Source organism: Carya illinoinensis, chromosome 3, assembly GCF_018687715.1.
Source record: "Carya illinoinensis cultivar Pawnee chromosome 3, C.illinoinensisPawnee_v1, whole genome shotgun sequence".
NCBI lineage: Eukaryota > Viridiplantae > Streptophyta > Magnoliopsida > Fagales > Juglandaceae > Carya > Carya illinoinensis.
This window is the reverse complement of record NC_056754.1, coordinates 9,755,353-9,778,007: the sequence shown is the minus strand read 5'-3', so window position 1 is coordinate 9,778,007 and position 22,655 is coordinate 9,755,353. Positions and strand designations below refer to the sequence as shown.

Here is a 22,655-nt window from a genome sequence, read left to right as displayed (position 1 = left end):
CTTGATGGAAGGGATTTATGGACCTTGCGATCTCTCTTTCTCCATCTCATTTTTTTATGTATACAGTGAGTAGAAAATGACTATAGTAGAACAATCCATTTCAAAAGAAGTAACAGAATTTGCTTAATATATTTACATACATGTCTATAATTGCAAAGTGTAAGAAAAAGAAAGAGAATGAAAAGGTTTTCTTCTCATACCACTTGAGCAAATATGAGTTTTCCAAGTTACATTTCTCCAGATTAGAAGAGAATATGTTTAAATTCTTCCCTCTGAAAGACAAAAATATCAGGAAGTCAATTCTGGACAAATCCGTTCATTGTGTAAACAACAGGAACAAGTCCCCAAATGATGTAATCCTTCAAAAGTGTTCTTTCTCACACAAGATCACTCCATCTGAACAGACAAGCAGGTCACCAGAAAAACATGGAAACTTTAGGCACATTTAACATTGAGAGATCACACCAGGAAAGGACAAGCTCAACATCCTAGTTCACATTCAGTATTCGTAGGCAATGTACACAAGTCAGTAAAGCCAATTACAATTGACTTTGCCATCACAAACACCATAAAATAAAAATTCATGGGCTGACACTTTTGATCGGATTGAAAGCAAGCTAAAACATATCAATTCAGGTCCACCTAAAGCTTATCATACTTGTATCATGGGCTTTATATGTGTTTTAGGAAGCACAAAACCAGCTCTCATTTCCTCGAATGAATATTCAATCTCTTCAAGAATCTCTTCAACTACTTTAATGCCAAAAGGAACTGGTTGAAGAGCCGGAGTTGTAGCTGTCTGCATTGGAACTGACACCGTTGAAGGTGTTTTAGGGACAAGAATTGGCAGTGCCTTTGGCGTTTTATTCTCTTCAGTTGCCATAGAAGCTGTCTTGGAGGGACTAGTAAATTGCATGTTGTTAGTTGGCAGCGTATTCTTCAATGTCTCACTATGTCTTGCATTTAGCTCATCTGAAAAGTTTGTCATGTTGGCCTTTGATGATGCTGTGGAAGAGATGGGTGAGAATGGTATTCGCATCACGGGTGACTCTCCTTCATGAACGTTTCCATTACCAAATGAGTGTTTTTTAACAGGGAGACCAGCAATATCCAAGCCTCTCCTACCTACATAGCCAGGAAAATATAAATAAGGCTAACTTTACTCAATAAACATTCTAAATGATTTTCTATGTACCACAAAACACACTAAAGAGCAGTGCTAGGAAAACCAGCAAGAATTACCAGAACAATCTACCACTAATGTGGCCCTGACTTCTTCCCTCAAGACCAAACAAAGGATAAGCCTAAATCATCCACTTAATTCATTATCGCCCTTACCCCTGATAGCCATCAAGAGTTCTTCTACAACTCAGCGATGTCCGAGCCTATTGTACAAGAAAAACATAAATAGAGAATCCAACGATATTTTTAGGTTCTTTTGGTGACATGTTGAACGATGAAATGTAGCTTCTTGTTGTTTAACTAAGAAAACTTGCCTCCTTACATTAAGACCCTAAAAGCAAAATTCCAATCAACAACATTCAATGCCATCCTCAGTAAATTAAAAACTGAGGGTATTTTAACACCATTAATCCAAAGGTTAAAAAAACAGAGAGAGAGAGAGAGAGAGAGAGAGAGAGAGAGAGAGAGAGAGAGAGAGAGAGAGAGAGAGAGCATAAGTACCAAGTTCTTTAAGGTGTAAAAAATGGCATCTATTCCTCGTAAATTGATGTATAAAAACCTACCAGCTGATAAAACGGAAGAGCTATCATCTTGAAGATTCAGTCGGTCATTTAGGTGCACCCGATCACTCTTCCTGATGGGACGTGAGTGAGGACTTGCTTTCGCAGATTGAAGCAGATCAGGTTTGGGAGTGTGAATCATAGTTCCTCCAACTGAAACTCTTCTGTTGTTTGCACCTCCAGTTGACATTCTAGGAGCTTTTTTTACACTCTGAGTCTTCAAAGGGCTGGGTTTTGACCCATAAAGTGCCTCTTGTTCTGCAATCAACTGTTCTTGGAGTTTCTTCTGGTCCTGAAATAGAAATATAATTTGAACGTTCAAACAAAAGAATTCAGAGAGGCATATGACAGGGCAATGTAACAGATCCATACCCGTTGCCTGCGGCGTTCTTGCTCTTTCTCTTGCCGTAGTAAAGTATACTCTTCAAGCATAGATAAGAGACGGATCTAGACAGCAGCAGATAACAGGGAAACATTTCAATTTAATAAATTGTTACAGAACCAATCACATGATAACACAGAACAAACTTCAGGTAGGACCAACTAGTTAAACATTCCACACCTTCAGAAATTTAGGGAAGTGTACTTACACCATCATATGTAAACTCAAAGCCTCTCTCCTTCTCCCATGCGATGGTTTTTGAAGCCAATGCATCAACCATTGCTGTATCAAAAAAACGACCAATGGAAATTTTAGATACCACCAAAGTATGTATGTTGGGGGGATGCAAAACAGAGGAGTAAAGGAAACATCGGCAGCAGGTAGGCACAAAAATGAAGATGAACAGGACAATCAAAACAGATAATAGATTATAAGAGTAGACAGATTATTAGTATTAGATATGCTATATATATATTTTTCTTCTTGGGAAACTAAAATTATTAAAAAATCATCACCTTAAAAAAACAATTCAAATTAACTGATCCCAGTTTTTAATGGACCTTTGCACATGTGGACTCAAGATTCAGTTCAAATTTGTCGTGTTTGCCAGGCTACATGATGCAGTGTTTACCTGGAAGCTTATTAACCAAAGAGCGAGCTTTCTCGGCACGCTTAAGAGTCAGATGAGCACCTCTTCCAGCATTGTATCGATTCTCATCCTGAACCAACAAAAAGGCAACATTAATCAAAGGGATTTAGGGATGGAAATAAATAAATCAATAATCTGAAGAGATGGTAAAAAGACTTCACCCTATTGTACTCTTCAAGCCAACTCTCCTCATCACATGCAGCCAACCATTTCTCAATCTTTTCAAGTATTTCTTTCCTGCTAAAAGCTTCCTCTTTCACCTTAGCAATCTGAAACTCAATTTGCTCTAGGACACAAGCAGGGTCTACAACTCCTGCATCAAGAAAGATGTTATAAACATTCAATACTCTTGAAGTATCAGTATCAGGACCATAACAATTATCAAGACAGTTACCAGACTCTATTGCTTCAATGACATCATCCATTGTGCTATCTACTTCTGGAACCATGTGTGTCTTTCTACAGAACTCCTCCAGTTCGGACCTCTTCTTCAGAACAAGCTCTTTCATTTTGCTTGACTTTAACTCTTCCAACCGAGATACTTCTGCCTCAACCTACACGATTTACTTGTTTATAAGTTCTGAAACAATCCATCCACTTCTTTCAGATAAACAAATCGGAAAATGAAAATCATATAATCACAACTTGGCAATATAGCTGTATATAACTCACATAATTTATGAAGTCCACAGAGAGAGTGTTTGGTTCGGTTATTTCATGTTCTGAAGCAGCTATATTACAGGTAACAGTCTGAAACATCTGTTGTTCTTCGATTGGTGTATCCATCAAATGCCAGAGCTCCAACATGGTACTTGCAAGATCTTGGAGCTACCAATGCATAGAGGATTACTACAATCAATCAAGGAAAAAGAAACATTTTAAATACGAGACAATGACAAGTAATTCGAACCATTATTTACCCTCTGCATTCTCTGTAGTTTAACCTCTCGCAACTTTCGTGTTGCAGCAGCCAACTGGTCGATTGTATTATTACTTATATTCTTGGACCCCACAGAATCTCCTAAACTTGGATGAACTTCAGTTAATATATTCTTGGAATCCACGCCAAGCACTGAGCATAGCGAGTTCACAGTAGATACATGTTCCTGAACCTGCCTCAGGCGATCACTCTACACAAAAGGAAAGATCTATGAGCAGTAACTAAAGAGCATACACCATTGCAAAGATAACAATACAATAAATTAAATGGGAATGAGGAAATAATGAGAAAAAATTCAACCTTCTCCTTCTGAAGTTCATGCAACTCTCTGTGTAATTCTTCAAGTTTTCTCAAAGACAAATCACTTTCATCCACTACCTTCTTGGATGAAATATACTCCGCGGTTCCATAGATCTCATTTGAGATGTCTTGTATCTGCTCTTGAACTTCTAGGAATTGATTTCTTCTGTCAGATTTCCTTTTCCGCATCTCCTCCAATTGTGGAAGAGTTCTTCTGAGCTCTTCCTTCAAGCTTTCAGCATTTTTATCAGACTGGAAAATGAAGCCAGGAGAGGGCGGAAGAAAATTTATGAGCTATAACCCCAACTCCAAAAGATGAGAAAGAAAATTCATATTTCCTAGGGTAATATTGGTTTGTATCAAAACTAGAAAAAAAAAAAATATATCGTGTACAAGTTATCTTATGTCATCATCATTTGCTAACCTGCCTAATATGTACAGGTCGCTCGCCCATAGCAGAACAGATGGCTGCTAATTCTGCTTCAGAATCAGCTATTGCCTGGCGTAGCTGAGCTCTAGACCGGTTTGCAAGATCTACCTTTCTCCTGTAAACTTCTAGACATTCTTGTTCAATCTCAAGCAGCAATTTATCCCTATCAGCTTCTGACTCACCAACTTCATCCCAAATAATCTGATTGTAAAACAAATGGGAATAAGAAATAATTTTCGGCAAACGATACATCCAGGACAATTTCAAAATGTTTTGGTAGCATGAGGACAAAAAATAAGAATTATCACATATTAAAAAAGATTCACAAAAAACCTGAAGTTCGTATAGAAGGGATCCACACGTCGTCTCCACTTGCACAAGTGGATCAGTTTGAGGATTAGACATATTGAAGCAACTGTACCTGCTGAGAAAAGTTGTCCATAAACATACCCCAAAATATTTGGAAAGCACAGTTTCCTGATTACTTACAAGGTCAAGCTGGAAGCAGAAAGGCAAAAACTATTTGCAACAAATCCTGGAAAAGAAGGAACGTAATACTAAATGGCAAACTGAAAGCAAGCTCTAGGCTCTTTACTACATTAGCCACTCAATAAATATATGAAGTGGCTGTCTAGAAGCCATTTGTCTCTAAGCCATGAATGGTATTCATTTCACATTCTGCATGAACATAGGATATAAGTAATCAAGCCATTCAATGAAAATTCATAGCCAATTTATTTTATTCCTTTTTCCCCAAACCCTTAAAAGAGAACATGACAAATAGTCAGAAAACACTTATTCGAAGCCTTCTTTTTTTTTTTAATCTCATTCTGCATGCACATAGGGTATAAGTAATCAAGCCATTCAATGAAAATTCATAGCCAATTTATACCTTTTTCCCCAAACCCTTAAAAAGAACATGACAAAAAGTCAGAAAACACTCATTCGAAGCTTCCTTTTTTTTTTCTCTCATTCTGCATGCACATAGGGTATAAGTAATCAAGCCATTCAATGAAAATTCAAAGCTAATTTACCCCTTTTTCTCAAACCCTTAGAAATAACATGCCAAAAAGTCCCAAAACACATATTCGAAGCTTAGATTTATATTTTTCCGATGAGAACATGGGAATAAATATCTCGGTTGGCCTTAATAATAATAATAACACTCGACTGTTGAAACAAATCAAATTGCCGAGGAAAAACAAGTGAGAAACGAAACAAATTTAATACAAACACAGATATTTAAATTCAACCAATGCATACACACGTAGATATAGAAAGAACAAAAAGATTGCCTTAAAATTGCTGGCGTATATTTCTCAGCTAAGTATGTTTTATAATTTCCCCTGAATTTCTAAATCAGGCATGCATTTCGCCCTTAGCACAGTGCTAACAATATAATGATTCCAAACATCTTATTCTTCGCCGATTATTTTGAGGATATTCTCAATTATCGGAAATTACTTGTTGAATAATAACATTTATTTCTCTAGCATTGATGATATCCAGAAACTTCAAAATAAAGCTCAGCTGGATAAACTTGAAACCCCAAATATGAACAAAATCAAAAGAGAGAAACTAACCATAGAACATTCCGTTTGTGTCAATGAGAAAACCTAAAGGGAAGGAAAAGAATAAAGAAATAAATCTTTCAAAAGCCTAATAGCAAAAACTAATAACTCGCTTCATTTACGCCGCCCTCCCCTAAAAAAAATCAGGTCCAGCGTGGTGTGCGCCTCTTAGTTTTCGGGTTCTAAAAGGGAAACGTATAAATTTAGAAACTTTTCATTTAACTCTTGTCATCCATTTTTCCTACGTTTTCTCGGCAGCCAAACGGAGCATGAGAAGCGCAAAAATAGAAGGGGCACAGAAGAGAGGATGGGAAAACAAACCTTAGCGAGCGAATTGCGTCGGCAACGAACGATAAGGCTGTTGTCTTCCTGAGAGGAGAATGGGTTTCCTTGAGGAGTGTGTTGAGATCGGAAGGTTTGAAATTAGAAAGTTGTTATTTTAGAGAGAGAAGTAGCCGTTTGAGGAGAAGGGACCGTTGAAGAGAGAGCGGTCGATAGGGATTTTTTATATGTTTTTAATGATGTGATCGTGGGTCGGTGGTTTGGAGATTGATTTGAATTTCAAATTCTTAAAAGACTCCGAGTCCGAGAGGAGAGGATTTGGATCGCCTGTCGTGGATGCATAATTGCTGACTTTGGTTCGGCAAATAGAATCGAGACACGTCATCAACAACGAGAGGAATGGTGCTGCTAGCCCCTTTGGTTTTTTGGATGTAAATTTATAAGTTTTGTCCTTCTTATTTTTTTTTTTTTTACAAAGGGAGATGCTAACAGTCGTCAGGTGTAATAATTGCTTTTACACCTGCAAATGAGAAGATACCATGAATAGATTGCAAGAAAATAGACAATACACTAATATGCAGATGATTACATTTTTTTTTTCTTCTTCCCCTCTCTCTCTCCCTTGTTGCTTTGCCATTTCTTTTCTGCCATCTAGTTTTTGGTTCTATGACTTTCCTTTTGTTGTATCAGAATGACCAAAATGAAAGTAACTATGCGTGGCCACTACAACGAAATTGGTCTTTAATAGCATCCAAACAACAATTGCGGCCATTTTTTTGTGGCTATTACAGGAACTTTGTAGGTGTTTTGGATTGTGTCTTGCTTTAGTTTGATAAGTGCAAATTCTGGCTATTACATGAACTTTGTAGCTTGGATTGTTGAAAATTAACTTAAAATTGAGAGTTAGTTGGTTATTCTAGTTCTAGAGTGATTAATTTAGCTTTAAGATCTGATTGGAATTAAAATTTCGTATAACATGAGTTGCATTGTTGATATATAAATTAATTTTTGGTTTTGGTGCTGTATTTTCTTTGTTTGATCTACCTTTTCCCGCATTTGAGGTGAAAATGTGCCATTTTTTTGTGAATTCTATAATAATTTTATGTAATGATTGTGCGGTTTGTATTGTAGGTTGATCAATTGATTACTGTCAGAATTGCAGAGTGGGTTCTAACTCTTTTTGATAAGTTTAACAAAAGGTGAAAAAACAGAATGGTAGGTGGTGCCTAAGAGGCAGAGATTTGTGACCGTGCCTATTTCTTTTGCAATAGCAAATAATTTTAGTTGCAAATTTGTGTTGCAAGTGAAAAAAAATAGACAGAGGGGGGAGGGGGGGGACTTGCAGGCAACGGGAGGTGGAGGAGGGAGAGAGAAAAGAGGTGGAAGAGGGATAAAATAAAATGAAATAATATATTATATGTTAATGTAAATTTTAATTTGTTGCACATCCTATTTGGTAGTTTTTTATTGACTAGTGTATAATTACAGTTTTCACCCGACCTGTTATGAGCTTTTTTCCTTTTATATAATAGTGAATTTATCATTTTATTTTTATGATATCCAAGTTTTTATAAAGAATTTATATATTTAAGATTTACATCTAATATTACTCTTTACGAAAATAAGGTACTGTGTGGTAGACGAAGATCTTAATTCATAGGTATCGTGTGATATGAGTCGTAAATTTTTTGGTCAAAAGTGTTCTATTCATGGTACCCAAGGTTTTTATTATTATTAAATATTACTATTCAACACACATAATATTATTCTAAATTACAATTAGTTTATAAAAATTAGTTAAATAATAATTAACATAAGAAATCACTTAAAAGTGGACTATATATATCAACTGGCAAACCGAAAATGAAAAATTCATAATATTGAGTAGTATCACTTTTTTGTTTTTGTCGAATCAGAAATTGAGTCAGTTTGAATTAACTTATTCCAAACCCAAAAAGATATTTTATAAATTACTTTTTCTGCTGAGAAATTATTTTAATTACAGTCTCTAAAGCAGCCCTACAAATATTTCTAATGTGCTATTTGATTAATTATTGGAGACATTGCCAAAGTTATAACTAATGAGGAATTTATTGCCAGAAATTTGAGTAAATTTAAAATGATCAACAGCTGCCATCCATGTTTTTAGTTTAGTTTGCATATGATCTTTTTTGTTTTTTAGGTAACAAAATGTCAAAAATAAAGATAACGATTGGAAAGCAGAGATCTGAGTCCATTCCATCCAAATCTTGTAAACATGGGCCAAGACAGTCTGGGCTATAGTTCTCTGCCCAGAAGTTTGCATCCGTTTTAAAGGAAAATGAGTGCACTAATTTTCTTTCTTGTGGTATGTGAAATCGGCACTAGTAAATGGCCTTTGCTCAAAATGATGGATTCTTAGTTTTTCTTCAGATACAAAGAATAACAACTATTTGCACCCATTGAAGACCTACCACTGGTTCCTGTGTAAGACCAGTTTGAAAATTGACAAATTCTATACAAGGTCTTTGTAAAAAGAATAATATTACATACAGTTATGAAATGTATAAACGCCATACAGTTATTTTGTACGGAAATTATCTATTTGGGACAAATCATTTCTCATAAACTTGATAGTACCTGAAACACCTTTCACAGAACAACGCCACACGTCCGGAACTCTTTTCCACTTCAATGCTCCTTTGATAAAAGGAGAATGCCGATTTGAACTTTTTGTGTGACGCCCCCAAATCCCCACGCCCGAACACGGGGAAATTGAGACGTCCGGATGGTGACAACCCGGGTCACCATCCCATCGACGGGTGCCAAGTGTGCAAAGGCAACAAATGTGCAAAAGGAAACGCAGCGGATAACGAAAGTCATAACTAAGTACCAGAATTTTTCTTAACGTAATACAAGCTGTTTAAAACGTACGTAGATAAAATATTACAAAACACAAATACAGTTTTAAACAAATATAAAAGATAGCATCAGCAACCCGGCGGAGCCGCATCCCCGGGCTCAGCCTCCTCCTCTTCGTCCTCTATCTCTGCACCAAAAGCTACGGAACCACGAATGGTACCGCAGGTAAGTAAAACCCAACACTACCAGATAAAAACACATAAAACTCAAACAAGATGCATGAACCATGCCTAATGCACAAAGCCCATAAAACCCAAGTTTTCCACACACGCCAAAATCCATTTGGCCCAAAAACATATCCTTTCTGAAAAACACGCCAAAAGTCACATTTGGCCGCCAAAAGTCACATTTGGCCGCCAAAAGTCCATTTGGCCCAATATCTCGCCAGAAGTCCATCCGGCCCAATATCTCGCCAGAAGTCCATCTGGCCCACGCCAAAAGTCCCATTTGGCCTCACAAACCATTATCCAATTTTAACCGTATGCACCATGACCTCCCCTAGGGGTCATCCGCACACCCTGGCTCCAGTGTCACACCGCAGAGTACCACCACGCATGTGACACCTAACAAGCGATGCCCAGTTCTGCGCCACGCGCGTGCGTAGCCAAGCATCCTCTAGCCCTTGCGAGCGAAGGGCCACGGAGTCGGTGAGTAGGGCGATGCCCGGTTCCACGCCCGGCGCGTTCGTAGCCAAGCATCCCCTAGCCCCGCTCCCGTCATCTCTCTCGACAACTCAGGGAACATCACTCAGTTTATTCCGCTCCCGAGTGACCAGAGGAGCTCCACCGAGATAATAACCCATCCCGGCTTGGGCTCGTGATACACACGCACCCGTAAAACCACTCACGCCAATACACAGGCTTTTCACATAAATCTACAAACACACGTGCATGCACCATGTAATGCCATAACAATGCATAATAAATTAATCCAACAAACATAAATCAAGTAAACAGGCAACTCCGTCCTCCATCTATCCGACCCCCGAAACTCCTCGGACTCAGTCCGGAATCAACAACCAACAGCAGTAAATAATTGAATGAGCAATATATATTAAAATCTGAAAATAGGGTTTGGAAAATACTTACAGCGCTATACGGCAATTTTAGAAAACAAGCGGCGTTGCAAACGGCGGAAAAACAGCAACGTCACAGTGAAAATTCACTGTGGCCGTGGGTTTGAAAAACCCACTTTTGAACGGGGACAAACTAGGACACGAGATTGATAGGGAATGGTCTAGGGATGGTTGTGAAGCTATTGGAAGTGGTGGTTGGCCGTGGGTGGCGGCGGAATGGCCGGATTACCCAAAACGGAAACCAAGCTCGTAGGAGCTGTTCCGGTGGTCGTTGGAGGCCGGAAATGAGTGGGTTAGGACGGCAAGGAGTCGGTGATGAAGTGGTGAAGAAATGGTGGCCGGAGGTGGAGCGACGGCGGCGGATCGGAGCAAAATCCGTGCGCCCTTCTTGGAGCTTTTCCGGCCAAACGGCCGGCCGGTTGGGGGTGGGTTTTGGAGGGGTGGTGCACCGGAGGGAGAGGAAGAGAATGAGACCGGTGGGAAGCCGAACGGTGGCCGGACGGCGGCGGTAGGGGCTGGGGAAGGTGACGCCGGCGTGAGGGAGAGGGAGGAGAGAGAGAGAGAGAGCACGGGGGGGTCCGGATCGGGGAGAGAGAAGAGGGAAAAGAAAAAAGAAAAAAAAAAGAAAAAAAAAAGAAAAAGAAGGAAAAAAGGAAAAGAAGGGAAAAAGAAAAAGAAAAAAGAGAAAAAGGAAAAAAAAGATGTGAAAAGAGATGAGGTCCAGTTCTCACTCCGGGAAAACGAAACAAACCGCCAAAAGATTAAAACCACAAAACAACTTAAAGAAATAAAACACAACCTCAAATAAATTAAATTAAATTAAAAACTAATTTAAAACACAATAATTTAAAATAAATAAACCAATATATTAATTAAATTAAAAACAACCCTTCAGTGAAAATACACGTAAAAGCGGGTCATCACATCCTTCCCCCCTTAAAAACAAATTTCGTCCTCGAAATTTGCAAAATCAACCATCAGCGCCAAACAGATACAACATACAACTCCGAACATATTTGAGAGATACATATCATCGACAACTCCCAACAAATTCAATGGTTATTAACTTCACACCATAAATTGCTAATATCGACGATGCCTCTACTTTACCTTCCGAATTTTCATCCTATTACAACCTTGGTAACCTAATAGCCACTTCCAAAATTAACCATCAATAAACCAAATTGCACGACCAAAAGATTGATCTCTCATTAAAACTTCGAATCACTACTAAATCCTCAAAATCAACACAAATTTGAACTCCTAAGAATCTCCAAAAATCACGCTTTCGCGCACACTCTGATAACTCACCAAAATACATAAAGGCTATATCCTCAAAATTAATATCATGAAGTATAAGCTCAAGCCACACCTAACCACAAGAAAACCTTTACCACATTTCCATAGAAAATCATATACTTCCAAAAACCACAAATCTCCACTCCTTCCTCGGGTGGCCATCGCTGCCCCAAACAAAAATCAAGATTCCACAAAAATATATCCATTGATTGATGACAGAACCCAGTACTAAACAACCTCCAGGCCCTAATTTGAAAACATATAACATCATCCCCAAAATACACCTGTCTCTTCTAACGATAAGGAACATCTCCAAAAGGCCCAAGTCCTTCCCCGCCAACCAACAAGAGCGCCTATAACCGCTATTCGATATCCCACACTTCAAGCTCATAACCTATATTTTGAATAACATCTAATCTTGCAATAACTAGCTCACTATAAACTCCCATTGACTTCACCTAGACATAATCAAAACGCTCTTGGTAACTCACCCACCTACTTATACCCTCAAAAACTTTAGTTTTAGCATGACTAATTCCTTCAATAGCACTTCACAAATAAATCTCAAGACAGGCCATACTGTTTAAATCTTCAATCCATCAAAACTATTAAACAACACTCATGAATCCTAATGTTTTATTACTTCATACATATGATCATGCTACCCACCTTTGATGCATAGGTTTCAACTTCCAAGATCCATTACTTCATACTCCACACATGGTGACCTAACGATCTCCTTTCAAGCTATATAACCATATCCCCAATTCTCCCAACTAGATACTTGATCTCTAAAGAAAAGTATAGCCTCACCAATTTAAATTCCTGTGTGACCTCAAGTCACAATTAATTCTTGAAGATAGACTCAACCATTAATGCCAACCATCACTCCAATTGGTAACCCACTTCAATTGTACATTCCATTCAACTTACCAAACCACTCAAAGCCAAAAAGAGACTAGGATTTGTACTCTCCGAAATCCATACACCCTCACCACCACTATAAATGGATCTCATGTACCCCTTAGCTAAGATCAATAATCATTCTAACGTATAAGTGATCCATCACTTCCATTTCCAACATCCGTACCTTATCCTCAAAATAAACAAAAATTCATTTTCTAAAACTTGCATCATCTATTATCCTCACTCGGTATGAATCAATCCTAAAACCTATCACTATAACCTCGACCTATAACAATTATTGCCAACCAACATACCATTGAGTAACACGTTTCGACTGAACACTCCAATCTATTCACCACTATCACGTGTCGATCTCATACGTCCTTAGCCGAAACTAATAGTCATTCCAACACACAAATAGTCTATTACCACTATTTCCATCATCTCGACTTATATCCGCAAATCAACATGAATCATTCCTATACACTCTTAACATTAGCAAATAGTTGCCGCTTAAAACTTTATACTGAAAATGACCTTAAACCTACTAATAATCCGTTCCTAAAAGTCTCCAGAACATGAGGTCTCAACTTCGGTCAAATTCAATACCAACAATTAAACTATTGTTTCCAAAACCTCGAGTTAACAATAATCATTTTCTAAACTAGCTCGATATCTTCAATCCTTAAAGAAAAACACTAATTGGATCATTACTTCCAATCCTCAAAGGAATCCACTCTAGAAAAACTTTCATATCAACAACTCAACTCGAATCAACCTCATTTTTAATGATTACAAACTAATCACTCACTAGAGTAGATCAAGCTACAGCACTAAGTCTGTAAAACTAAGAACTCAATTCTCATTATAAATCAGTCATTCGACTCTGCAATTCTAAAACCTTTAATCAAATAAGAATCATCTTCCGGAACTTCTAAGATCAAGGAACTTACATCCCATAATAGAACAATCGACTCCCAAATCTTTCAAATTCTAAAACATTAATAGATAATAAATCATTTTCTGAAATTCTCAAGATTGGTGGTTTTAATCCAAATCATTCACCTTAAAAGCCTGTAAAATCTAAAGCCCCAATTGCCACCAAATTATTCATCCGAATCACGAAATCTAAAACTCGAAATTTAATTATTTCCCCCCCAAAGCTTGTCGAACCTAACACTTTAATTACCATAAACTTATATTCCTAAAATCTATAAGGCCCCAAAATTTAAAACTTTAATGAAATTTCATAAAATCTATCCTTGAAATTTGTTGAACTTACAAACTACTATGCTATAGACCATTTCATAAACTCCACGGAACCAAAGGACTCAATTATTCTACTTCCCTAAAAGATCACCCAGATCATGCCATTCTCTTTAAGCCTCGATAACATATATATAAAACAAAACAAAACCACCCAAGGCATTCATCACGAATGATTAGATTAGACTCATACCTGCCATGACTCCAGCATTTTGAGTCGCTGGTGTCTCATCATCCACATCTCCGGATGTGACAGCACAAACTCGGGCTTGCACTGCTTGTCTCGGGTTGGTTCTTCCACCGTGTCTACCTCCACGGCTTCCTTGAACTCTGACGGGGCAATCCCGAGCAATATGTCCCACTTGACCGCACCGGTAACACTGGGGTTCACTACCCATCCGACACTCGCCCTCATGAGCCCTATTACAAGCTCCACAAATAGGCACCCGTCCTTCCATACGAACACCCGAGGACGTTTGAGGTCGAGTTCCGTACCGCTGAACAAATTTCTGGGGCGAACCCGAGCTGCTTCCTTCACCAGAAAAACTCCGCCTCTTATGCCCTGGAGGGGAGCCCACACTCAGATTATTTTCCCGCTCCCCCAGGGTGGCCACATCCACTAATTCCTGAAAAGTGGATATCCGATGGCTGACCACCATACGGCGTATGTCATGGCGTAGCCCCTCCTGGAAACGATCTGCTCGCATCTCCTCAGTGGCGACAAGGTGAGGAGCAAACCGCTCAAGTTCTATGAACCTCCGGGCGTACAGCTCCACTGTCGCGCCCCCTTGGACCAGATTGGAGAACTCTCTTGCCTTTTGCTTCCTTACCGATGCGGGAAAGAAGCGGTCATTGAACTCCTTCTTGAAACGCTGCTAGGTCACCACAGCAAAAGATCCCAATTCCGATTCCAGCATCACCCTCTTGGTATCCCACCAATCAGAAGCGGTACCTTGCAAGAGATAGCTGGCGTAGAGTACTTGCTGTGCCTCAGTGCATCCACACACCTCAAAGGTTCTCTCCAGATCTTTGATCCATTTTCCAGCCTGAAGTGGATTCTCAATTCCAGTGAAGTGTGGGGTCCTATGCACCAGGAAGCGCTCATAGGTGCATCCGGCTTGCACCATGCTACTGGACCCTCCTTTAAGAAAACAAATAAAACCACCATAAAACCAAAAACCAAAACCAACACCATACAACAAGAAACAAAAGAAACCAGCATGCAAAAACATAACCAAATAAACAAAACAGTAAACAAGTTCAAACAAATAAAACAAATCAAATAGCAACTTTACTTAACATAAATTTTAAAACACAACTTTAAAACATTCTGGTACTCCCTACGGGACATGTGGTTTTACCCAGAGCCAAACCGCTCTGATACCACCTGTGACGCCCCCAAATCCCCACGCCCGAACACGGGGAAATTGAGACGTCCGGATGGTGACAACCCGGGTCACCATCCCATCGACGGGTGCCAAGTGTGCAAAGGCAACAAATGTGCAAAAGGAAACGCAGCGGATAACGAAAGTCATAACTAAGTACCAGAATTTTTCTTAACGTAATACAAGCTGTTTAAAACGTACGTAGATAAAATATTACAAAACACAAATACAGTTTTAAACAAATATAAAAGATAGCATCAGCAACCCGGCGGAGCCGCATCCCCGGGTTCAGCCTCCTCCTCTTCGTCCTCTATCTCTGCACCAAAAGCTACGGAACCACGAATGGTACCGCAGGTAAGTAAAACCCAACACTACCAGATAAAAACACATAAAACTCAAACAAGATGCATGAACCATGCCTAATGCACAAAGCCCATAAAACCCAAGTTTTCCACACACGCCAAAATCCATTTGGCCCAAAAACATATCCTTTCTGAAAAACACGCCAAAAGTCACATTTGGCCGCCAAAAGTCCATTTGGCCCAATATCTCGCCAGAAGTCCATCCGGCCCAATATCTCGCCAGAAGTCCATCTGGCCCACGCCAAAAGTCCCATTTGGCCTCACAAACCATTATCCAATTTTAACCGTATGCACCATGACCTCCCCTAGGGGTCATCCGCACACCCTGGCTCCAGTGTCACACCGCAGAGTACCACCACGCATGTGACACCTAACAAGCGATGCCCAGTTCCGCGCCACGTGCGTGCGTAGCCAAGCATCCTCTAGCCCTTGCCAGCGAAGGGCCACGGAGTCGGTGAGTAGGGCGATGCCCGGTTCCATGCCCGGCGCGTTCGTAGCCAAGCATCCCCTAGCCCCGCTCCCGTCATCTCTCTCGACAACTCAGGGGACATCACTCAGTTTATTCCGCTCCCGAGTGACCAGAGGAGCTCCACCGAGATAATAACCCATCCCGGCTTGGGCTCGTGATACACACGCACCCGTAAAACCACTCACGCCAATACACAGGCTTTTCACATAAATCCACAAACACACGTGCATGTACCATGTAATGCCATAACAATGCATAATAAATTAATCCAACAAACATAAATCAAGTAAACAGGCAACTCCGTCCTCCATCTATCCGACCCCCGAAACTCCTCGGACTCAGTCCGGAATCAACAACCAACAGCAGTAAATAATTGAATGAGCAATATATATTAAAATCTGAAAATAGGGTTTGGAAAATACTTACAGCGCTATACGGCAATTTTAGAAAACAAGCGGCGTTGCAAACGGCGGAAAAACAGCAACGTCACAGTGAAAATTCACTGTGGCCGTGGGTTTGAAAAATCCACTTTTGAACGGGGACAAACTAGGACACGAGATTGATAGGGAATGGTCTAGGGATGATTGTGAAGCTATTGGAAGTGGTGGTTGGCCGTGGGTGGCGGCGGAATGGCCGGATTACCCAAAACGGAAACCAAGCTCGTAGGAGCTGTTCCGGTGGTCGTTGGAGGCCGGAAATGGGTGGGTTAGGACGGCAAGGAGTCGGTGATGAAGTGGTGAAGAAATGGTGGCCGGAGGTGGAGCGACGGCGGCGGATCGGAGCAAAATCCGTACGCCCTTCTTGGAGCTTTTCCGGCCAAACGGCCGGCCGGTTGGGGGTGGGTTTTGGAGGGGTGGTGCACCGGAGGGAGAGGAAGAGAATGAGACCAGTGGGAGGCCGAACGGTGGCCGGACGGCGGCGGTAGGGGCTGGGGAAGGTGACGCCGGCGTGAGGGAGAGGGAGGAGAGAGAGAGAGCACGAGGGGGTCCGGATCGGGGAGAGAGAAGAGGGAAAAGAAAAAAGAAAAAAAAAGAAAAAAAAGAAAAAAAAGGAAAAAAGGAAAAGAAGGGAAAAAGAAAAAAGAGAAAAAAGGAAAAAAAAGATGTGAAAAGAGATGAGGTCCAGTCCTCACTCCGGGAAAACGAAACAAACCGCCAAAAGATTAAAACCACAAAACAACTTAAAGAAATAAAACACAACCTCAAATAAATTAAATTAAATTAAAAACCAATTTAAAACACAATAATTTAAAATAAATAAATCAATATATTAATTAAATTAAAAACAACCATTCAGTGAAAATACACGTAAAAGCGGGTCATCACATTTTGTCACACTTCTAATTATCACTTTCAAATTGAAAATATATATTAAACATTCAATAAAAGCATATATAACTGAAGCATAGGAACAGCTCTGAATTTATGTATGGAAACATATTACAAGAAGTAAAACCGTAGTCTGTTTCTCTAGGAGTATTGCCAGAGTTAGGGTAAAGGAGGAAGAACTATTAAATAAACCAGTCGCTCGTCCTCCCCATCTGTAACAACAATCACTTCTCTATGATGAATTTTCAAAAATGAAAGAACATAAAGACAAAATTTTCCACCTCCCGAGTATAAATTAATCCTACTGGATGCCGTTATAATTACATAAACACACCAATGCCAGCTCCGCTTGGCCATAAATAAATTCAAAAATAGAATCTCATGATGGAAAGCTCTTGCTGCTTTCATAATCTCTCCTTATTATTTCAAACACAAGTTCATTCCAGGTATCAACTGGGCCTGGCATGCACCAGTGCAAGCAATCCTGTGGCGGTGGCTTGCCATCCGGGCCACGTTTTGTGATCTTGTTTGGATCAGGGCTTCGATATGGTCCTGGATGTCCATCATGGCGGTACCCAAAGGCTTCGGTGATATCCATCAACCTCAACTTTGATTTGTTTGTTGCCTTCTTAATTGCACCATTGAAACCGGCGACCTGTTTTTTATGCATTGTTTCTGTGAATCCATTCTCTACCAACTCACCAATTGCAAGTGGCCTTGTCTTTCCAGTGCATGATCCACCTGTATTCCAGGCCCCACCCTCGTAATGATCAGGGGAAAAGGAACGAACAATTGTAATCCCTGTATAATTTGGATGTGTAACAAGAGAAGTAAGAATTGTCTCAACAGATGTCCCAAATGCTTCTACATTATTAACCTTCATAGGCCGAGACTTGTCAGGCCACCACAACTGTCCTCCCACAATCTCATTATTCAAGACATAAACTGACTGCTTGGCAAACCAATGGCCAGAAGATAGAACAACCACGTCAAACTTTGGGATAAATTCCATGAGATTATCATCAGGGGCATCAAGAAAGAGCTTGGTCACTCCCTCTGGAGCAAAATCAAATGGTGCAGATGTTTGCTTCACAAGCCATGAGGACCATATCCGAACAATCGTTACAGATGTTGACTTGAAAAAATACCGTTGCATTTTGCGGTTCCCTCGGTTTTTAGGAACTTCTACCTGAAAATATTCCACAATACTTTCTTTCAGGATCACAGGAGGGAGGAAGAATAATCCAAGACTTGAAAACTGAACCATCAGATATAATGCAAATAAAAAATATATCTTCTAAAATTACTAACTTAAAAGATAGTAATTACCTGCCAGAGAATGCACAGCATTGATTCCATCTGGTTTCGAGCAACTGAGTCACCAATGAAAGCTAGGGTCTTCCCTCTCATTAACTCTAAAAATTTCTTTGCATCGAGTCGGGGAAGGTCACAGTGAGAAGGCTTCCATCGCCAATTCTCGTAGTCCTTGTCAGGCCTCCCATTCCCCTGGCAATTCTGCATCTGCGTCAATACAGGGCATGTATTGTTTGTGTATAATGGCCCTGATGTATCATAAAACCAACTTCCACGGTACAGATCACAGCCTGCAGAATGGAAAATGAAAGCACAAACTAAAAACTTTGAAGAAGAGATAAAAGAGAAAAAAAAAAAGTAATACCGCTCTCAACAATGGAGCAATTTAGCTCATGATGGGCCTTCAGTATTGGTTTAAATATGAGGGACATCTCATGAGGGCATAGCAATAGTTATGAACAGCATGGTGATGGTTATCTAACTAGGGAGAATCACTAATTTGTCATCTATTGATGATAGAAGAGTTTGTAACTGTGCCAGGAAAGTTCAGAAAACTAGCGGCACAGAGTCAAATAAGGGGTTGTTTGGATTGAGAGATCCTCTCAACTCATCCTCACAACTTGCCCAAACTCCCACACAAAATACAATAAACAATTCAACATTTTCAAATCCCAAAACAAAAATAATATTAAAAAATTATATTCTAACAATATTTTATTCAACTTTCCTCTCATTTCATCTCAACTCACTATCCAAACCTCCCCATGTTCAGTCAGTCAATGAATAGCTGTCAGATAAACAAAGTAATGATAGCTAATTACATTTCAGCAAGCAGGTAACATTATAAACTAACGTGATGATAGTTTGATAAGTGATGGAGTAACTGTCAAAATAAAATGAACATTGAGGGTACCTGAATCTACTGACGCATTCTCAGTAGCCTCGCTGGGCAGACTAGATAAACTTGGCACGGCCCCCGATTTGGAATCAGAAGAAGTTGTAGAATCATTTGATCCCATATCTGTAGAATCAAACTTATTCAGCAAACTTGGAGAAATAGGCTCTTTCAGCACAACATTCGTTGTCTCGGAACTAGGCTTGGCATCCTCCTCTTTTCTTGAAACAGAAGATGCAGGAAGAGGTGCCATTAAATCTTTCACCTCCTTGTTCTCCAAAGCAACTGTAGAACCAGGTGAACTCATGGGCATATGTGAATTAGACTCGGGGGGCAAATTCTTATGAACCACTTTTGTATTGTTTTCCACCAAGGGACCATTTGATCTCACAGACTGTTGTGAATTGGACAATACTGGAACAGTTGATTCAACATGCTTTGTCTCCGTGGTTTTCGTATCAACTGATGCATCACTTGTACTCACGAGCACTTGTGGATTGGTCTCAGGGGACAAATCCATTGCATCTCTCAGAGGAACAGTTGAGCTCATAGACACTTGTAAGTCAGACTCGGCCAGTACGTCCTTAACAGCTATAACCTCATTGTTATCAACACGTGGATTAGTGTTAGTCTGATTGCCTGGAGAGAACAACAGATCCATCTTCTCTGAGGTATCAACACCATAGAAATACCCCCGAACTGTGGAACCAATTGGGAATGAGACTAGCATCCAGGAAGCAAACATTAAGAAGAATGCCAATCCTGCTACTGAAACTGCAATGAATGAAACTGTCCTCGGATATGCAGTCATTATAGGAGAGCCTTTTGGAGAGGCCCAAGCCATATCATTCCAAACCAGCTAGTCCTACAAAAAGTTATGGATCATTGAGGGGCTTCCAACAGTAAATCAACCACAGACAATACGAGGCTTCTAACAAGTACTAATTAAATGCACGTACATGAAAAGGTTTGTAATCAAACTTAACCATAAATGTTCTTTACGAACCTCTGTTCGTATGGGCAAGTGCTTTTAACTTCGAATCCTCCAAAAACGCTTCTGAATACCCCCGCCTTTTTCACAAAGTTTCGGGTACCAAATCAAGAAACAATCTCCTGGTATCCTATAGAACTCATAAAATACCCTTTATAAATTAAATGTTCCGGAATAACGTATAACCAAAACTCTGGCTACCAAGTTAAACTCATCCCATTTTCACTGATAAAGTGGCAAAAAAAATTCCAAAAAAAAAACCACATTTTCCCATAATCATAATTCGTGCCAAAAGACAAAAAAATATAGTCAATACCGGCAACCAACGTCAAATTTGTAGAGAGCAGATTTAAGAAAATAAAATCAATCACTAATTTTCTCTGGAATACCAGAGAAATAATTGCCCGAAACATCCACAAAAATTGAGACTTTCTGTTCGTTAGCATAAATCTAAGATCAAAACACATACCTTTATGGAAGAGAAATTCTCTTCACGGAAGGAAGATCGAGGAGAAGCACTATACAGGGGCGAATCCGCTCAAAACTCCAAGAATTAGAATGCCGTAGATAGTGGTTAGCAACTAGCAATGTGGAAAATTCAGACCTATAGAAAAGTCCGCAGACGAGAGAGAGAGAGAGAGAGAGAGAGAGAGAGAGTATTCACATGGTTTACCTTCCCTCGTCAGTTTTACTTATTCACGAACGTATTAGTTACGTAGTAGATTGTGAAAGCTCTAGTTTTTATCTTTTGGGGGGATAAAGACGAATCGTAAAAGCTACATACGCCATACGCTACGGACCACTTCTGTTAAACACGGGAAGCCCGGTAATTTTATTTTTTTGATATTCAGGAAAGCCCGGTAATTGTAACCTAACAAAACAACAAAACTGAGTTGCTTGTGTTTCTTCGATGTACGCAAGTTTCAGTTCCGTTAGATCTGCACTTATTTAACGGAGTCGGAGTTTCGTTGAAATTCATCCTTGGAAACACGCAGACATCATCATTCTATTTCTTAGATTGCAATATATATATATATATATATATATTTAAAAAAGAGTTTAATTAATCCTATTTGAAAAAATGAAATATTTAAGAATAATTTAAAAAAAAATGATGAAGATCATTAACTTTTATTTAAGTTAATTAATGAAAAATTTAAAAATCAATTACATGTTATATTTGGATTCTCGATTCGCTTTATTAACCCACAAAAGTCAATCGCCCAATCACGTCTTTGACCCTTTTCTTTCTTTATTTCATCTCAATTGGCTTTATTCTCCTACTTGCGTAACACTTGTCTAATTGGCATGACACGTACAATGTTCTTAATTATTAAAGACTAGTCTAAATGGTATTTTCTACAGCTACCGTCGGTGTGGGATGCCAGATCCACTTTTGGAGTGGCTGATCTATCCATCCAAGATTCCAAATGGTTGCTTTATTTATTTATTTTTTTAATTTTTTTAAAATCAACAAATCTTTTAATTATATCAATTATTGACGTCACTTCTCAATATGGAATTGTAACGTTACTTTTGGAGTGGCTGATCGGTCCATCCCAATGGTTGAACGTCACTCGGAGTAGCTGGTCGGTCCATCCTAATGGTTGTTGTTGTTGTTGTTGTTTTTTTTTTTTTTTTTCTTTTTTTTTTTCTAATCATTAAAACATCTAATTATATCAATTATTGACGTCACATCTAAATATAGGATTACAACATTGGTTTGCAGAGTTTGGGTCAACGTCTCCTCTCAATTCCCATCTAAACTTCTGTATTTGAAGTGAACTTTACAATTTTTATTTATTGTTCTCCTGTAAATTTATTTAATGACCTATCTTATATATTTACCTCTCATTTAACATTCTCAAATTTATACAATAAATAAATAATATTTATAATTATAATTGTACAAATATCGTATAGTCTCTTAAAAAAAAATAAATTAATACAGAATTCATATAAAAAAAATTAACTTTTTAATCGTAGACCCCGCTCTTTTTCAAAGCAATTGCGCGACATTTGCATATTCTATAACTATATATAGCATTACTCCATACAATAACTCGAGACATTTTCCTCCCTAAGTTTTATAGTAAAAGGAGAGGAAGCGACATGCAGTCAGAGTGCAATCCTTATTTTTATTATATGAAGAGTGTAAGGTGTTTTGA

General features: G+C 39.2%; 2 protein-coding genes across 5 annotated transcripts; both read right to left on the bottom strand.

Moving 5' to 3' along the window:
* Window positions 1-423: 423 nt before the first annotated feature.
* Window positions 424-6,541, bottom strand: LOC122303159 (65-kDa microtubule-associated protein 3-like). 3 transcript variants are annotated; one of them, XR_006240631.1, is made up of 14 exons: window positions 6,336-6,541; window positions 4,777-4,864; window positions 4,438-4,644; window positions 4,014-4,265; window positions 3,694-3,903; window positions 3,446-3,601; window positions 3,168-3,327; window positions 2,935-3,086; window positions 2,756-2,843; window positions 2,333-2,406; window positions 2,115-2,189; window positions 1,746-2,034; window positions 1,243-1,385; window positions 983-1,125 (listed from the first exon to the last, which is right to left on the bottom strand). XR_006240631.1 is itself a non-coding variant. In XM_043114786.1 (13 exons), the coding sequence occupies exons 2-13, from the start codon at window positions 4,846-4,848 to the stop codon at window positions 653-655; spliced, it is 2,208 nt and encodes a 735-aa protein (XP_042970720.1). In that variant the 5' UTR covers window positions 4,849-4,867; window positions 6,336-6,539; the 3' UTR covers window positions 424-652. The 3 variants fall into 3 exon arrangements, 2 of the variants coding, with proteins under 2 accessions (XP_042970720.1, XP_042970719.1); XM_043114786.1 differs by lacking the exon at window positions 1,243-1,385 and having other exon boundaries at window positions 424-1,125; window positions 4,777-4,867; window positions 6,336-6,539; XM_043114785.1 differs by lacking the exon at window positions 1,243-1,385 and having other exon boundaries at window positions 424-1,125; window positions 6,336-6,538.
* Window positions 6,542-17,353: 10,812 nt separating this feature from the next.
* On the bottom strand, window positions 17,354-21,207 carry LOC122303157 (protein trichome birefringence-like 18). Of its 2 annotated transcripts, XM_043114783.1 has the most exons (5): window positions 20,957-21,204; window positions 20,503-20,617; window positions 19,515-20,361; window positions 18,617-18,891; window positions 17,354-18,476 (listed from the first exon to the last, which is right to left on the bottom strand). In XM_043114783.1, exons 3-5 carry the CDS (start codon window positions 20,338-20,340, stop codon window positions 17,667-17,669), a joined length of 1,911 nt encoding a protein of 636 aa, XP_042970717.1. In that variant the 5' UTR covers window positions 20,341-20,361; window positions 20,503-20,617; window positions 20,957-21,204; the 3' UTR covers window positions 17,354-17,666. The 2 variants fall into 2 exon arrangements, with proteins under 2 accessions (XP_042970717.1, XP_042970718.1); XM_043114784.1 differs by lacking the exon at window positions 20,503-20,617 and having other exon boundaries at window positions 20,957-21,207.
* Between the last annotated feature and the right edge of the window lie 1,448 nt (window positions 21,208-22,655).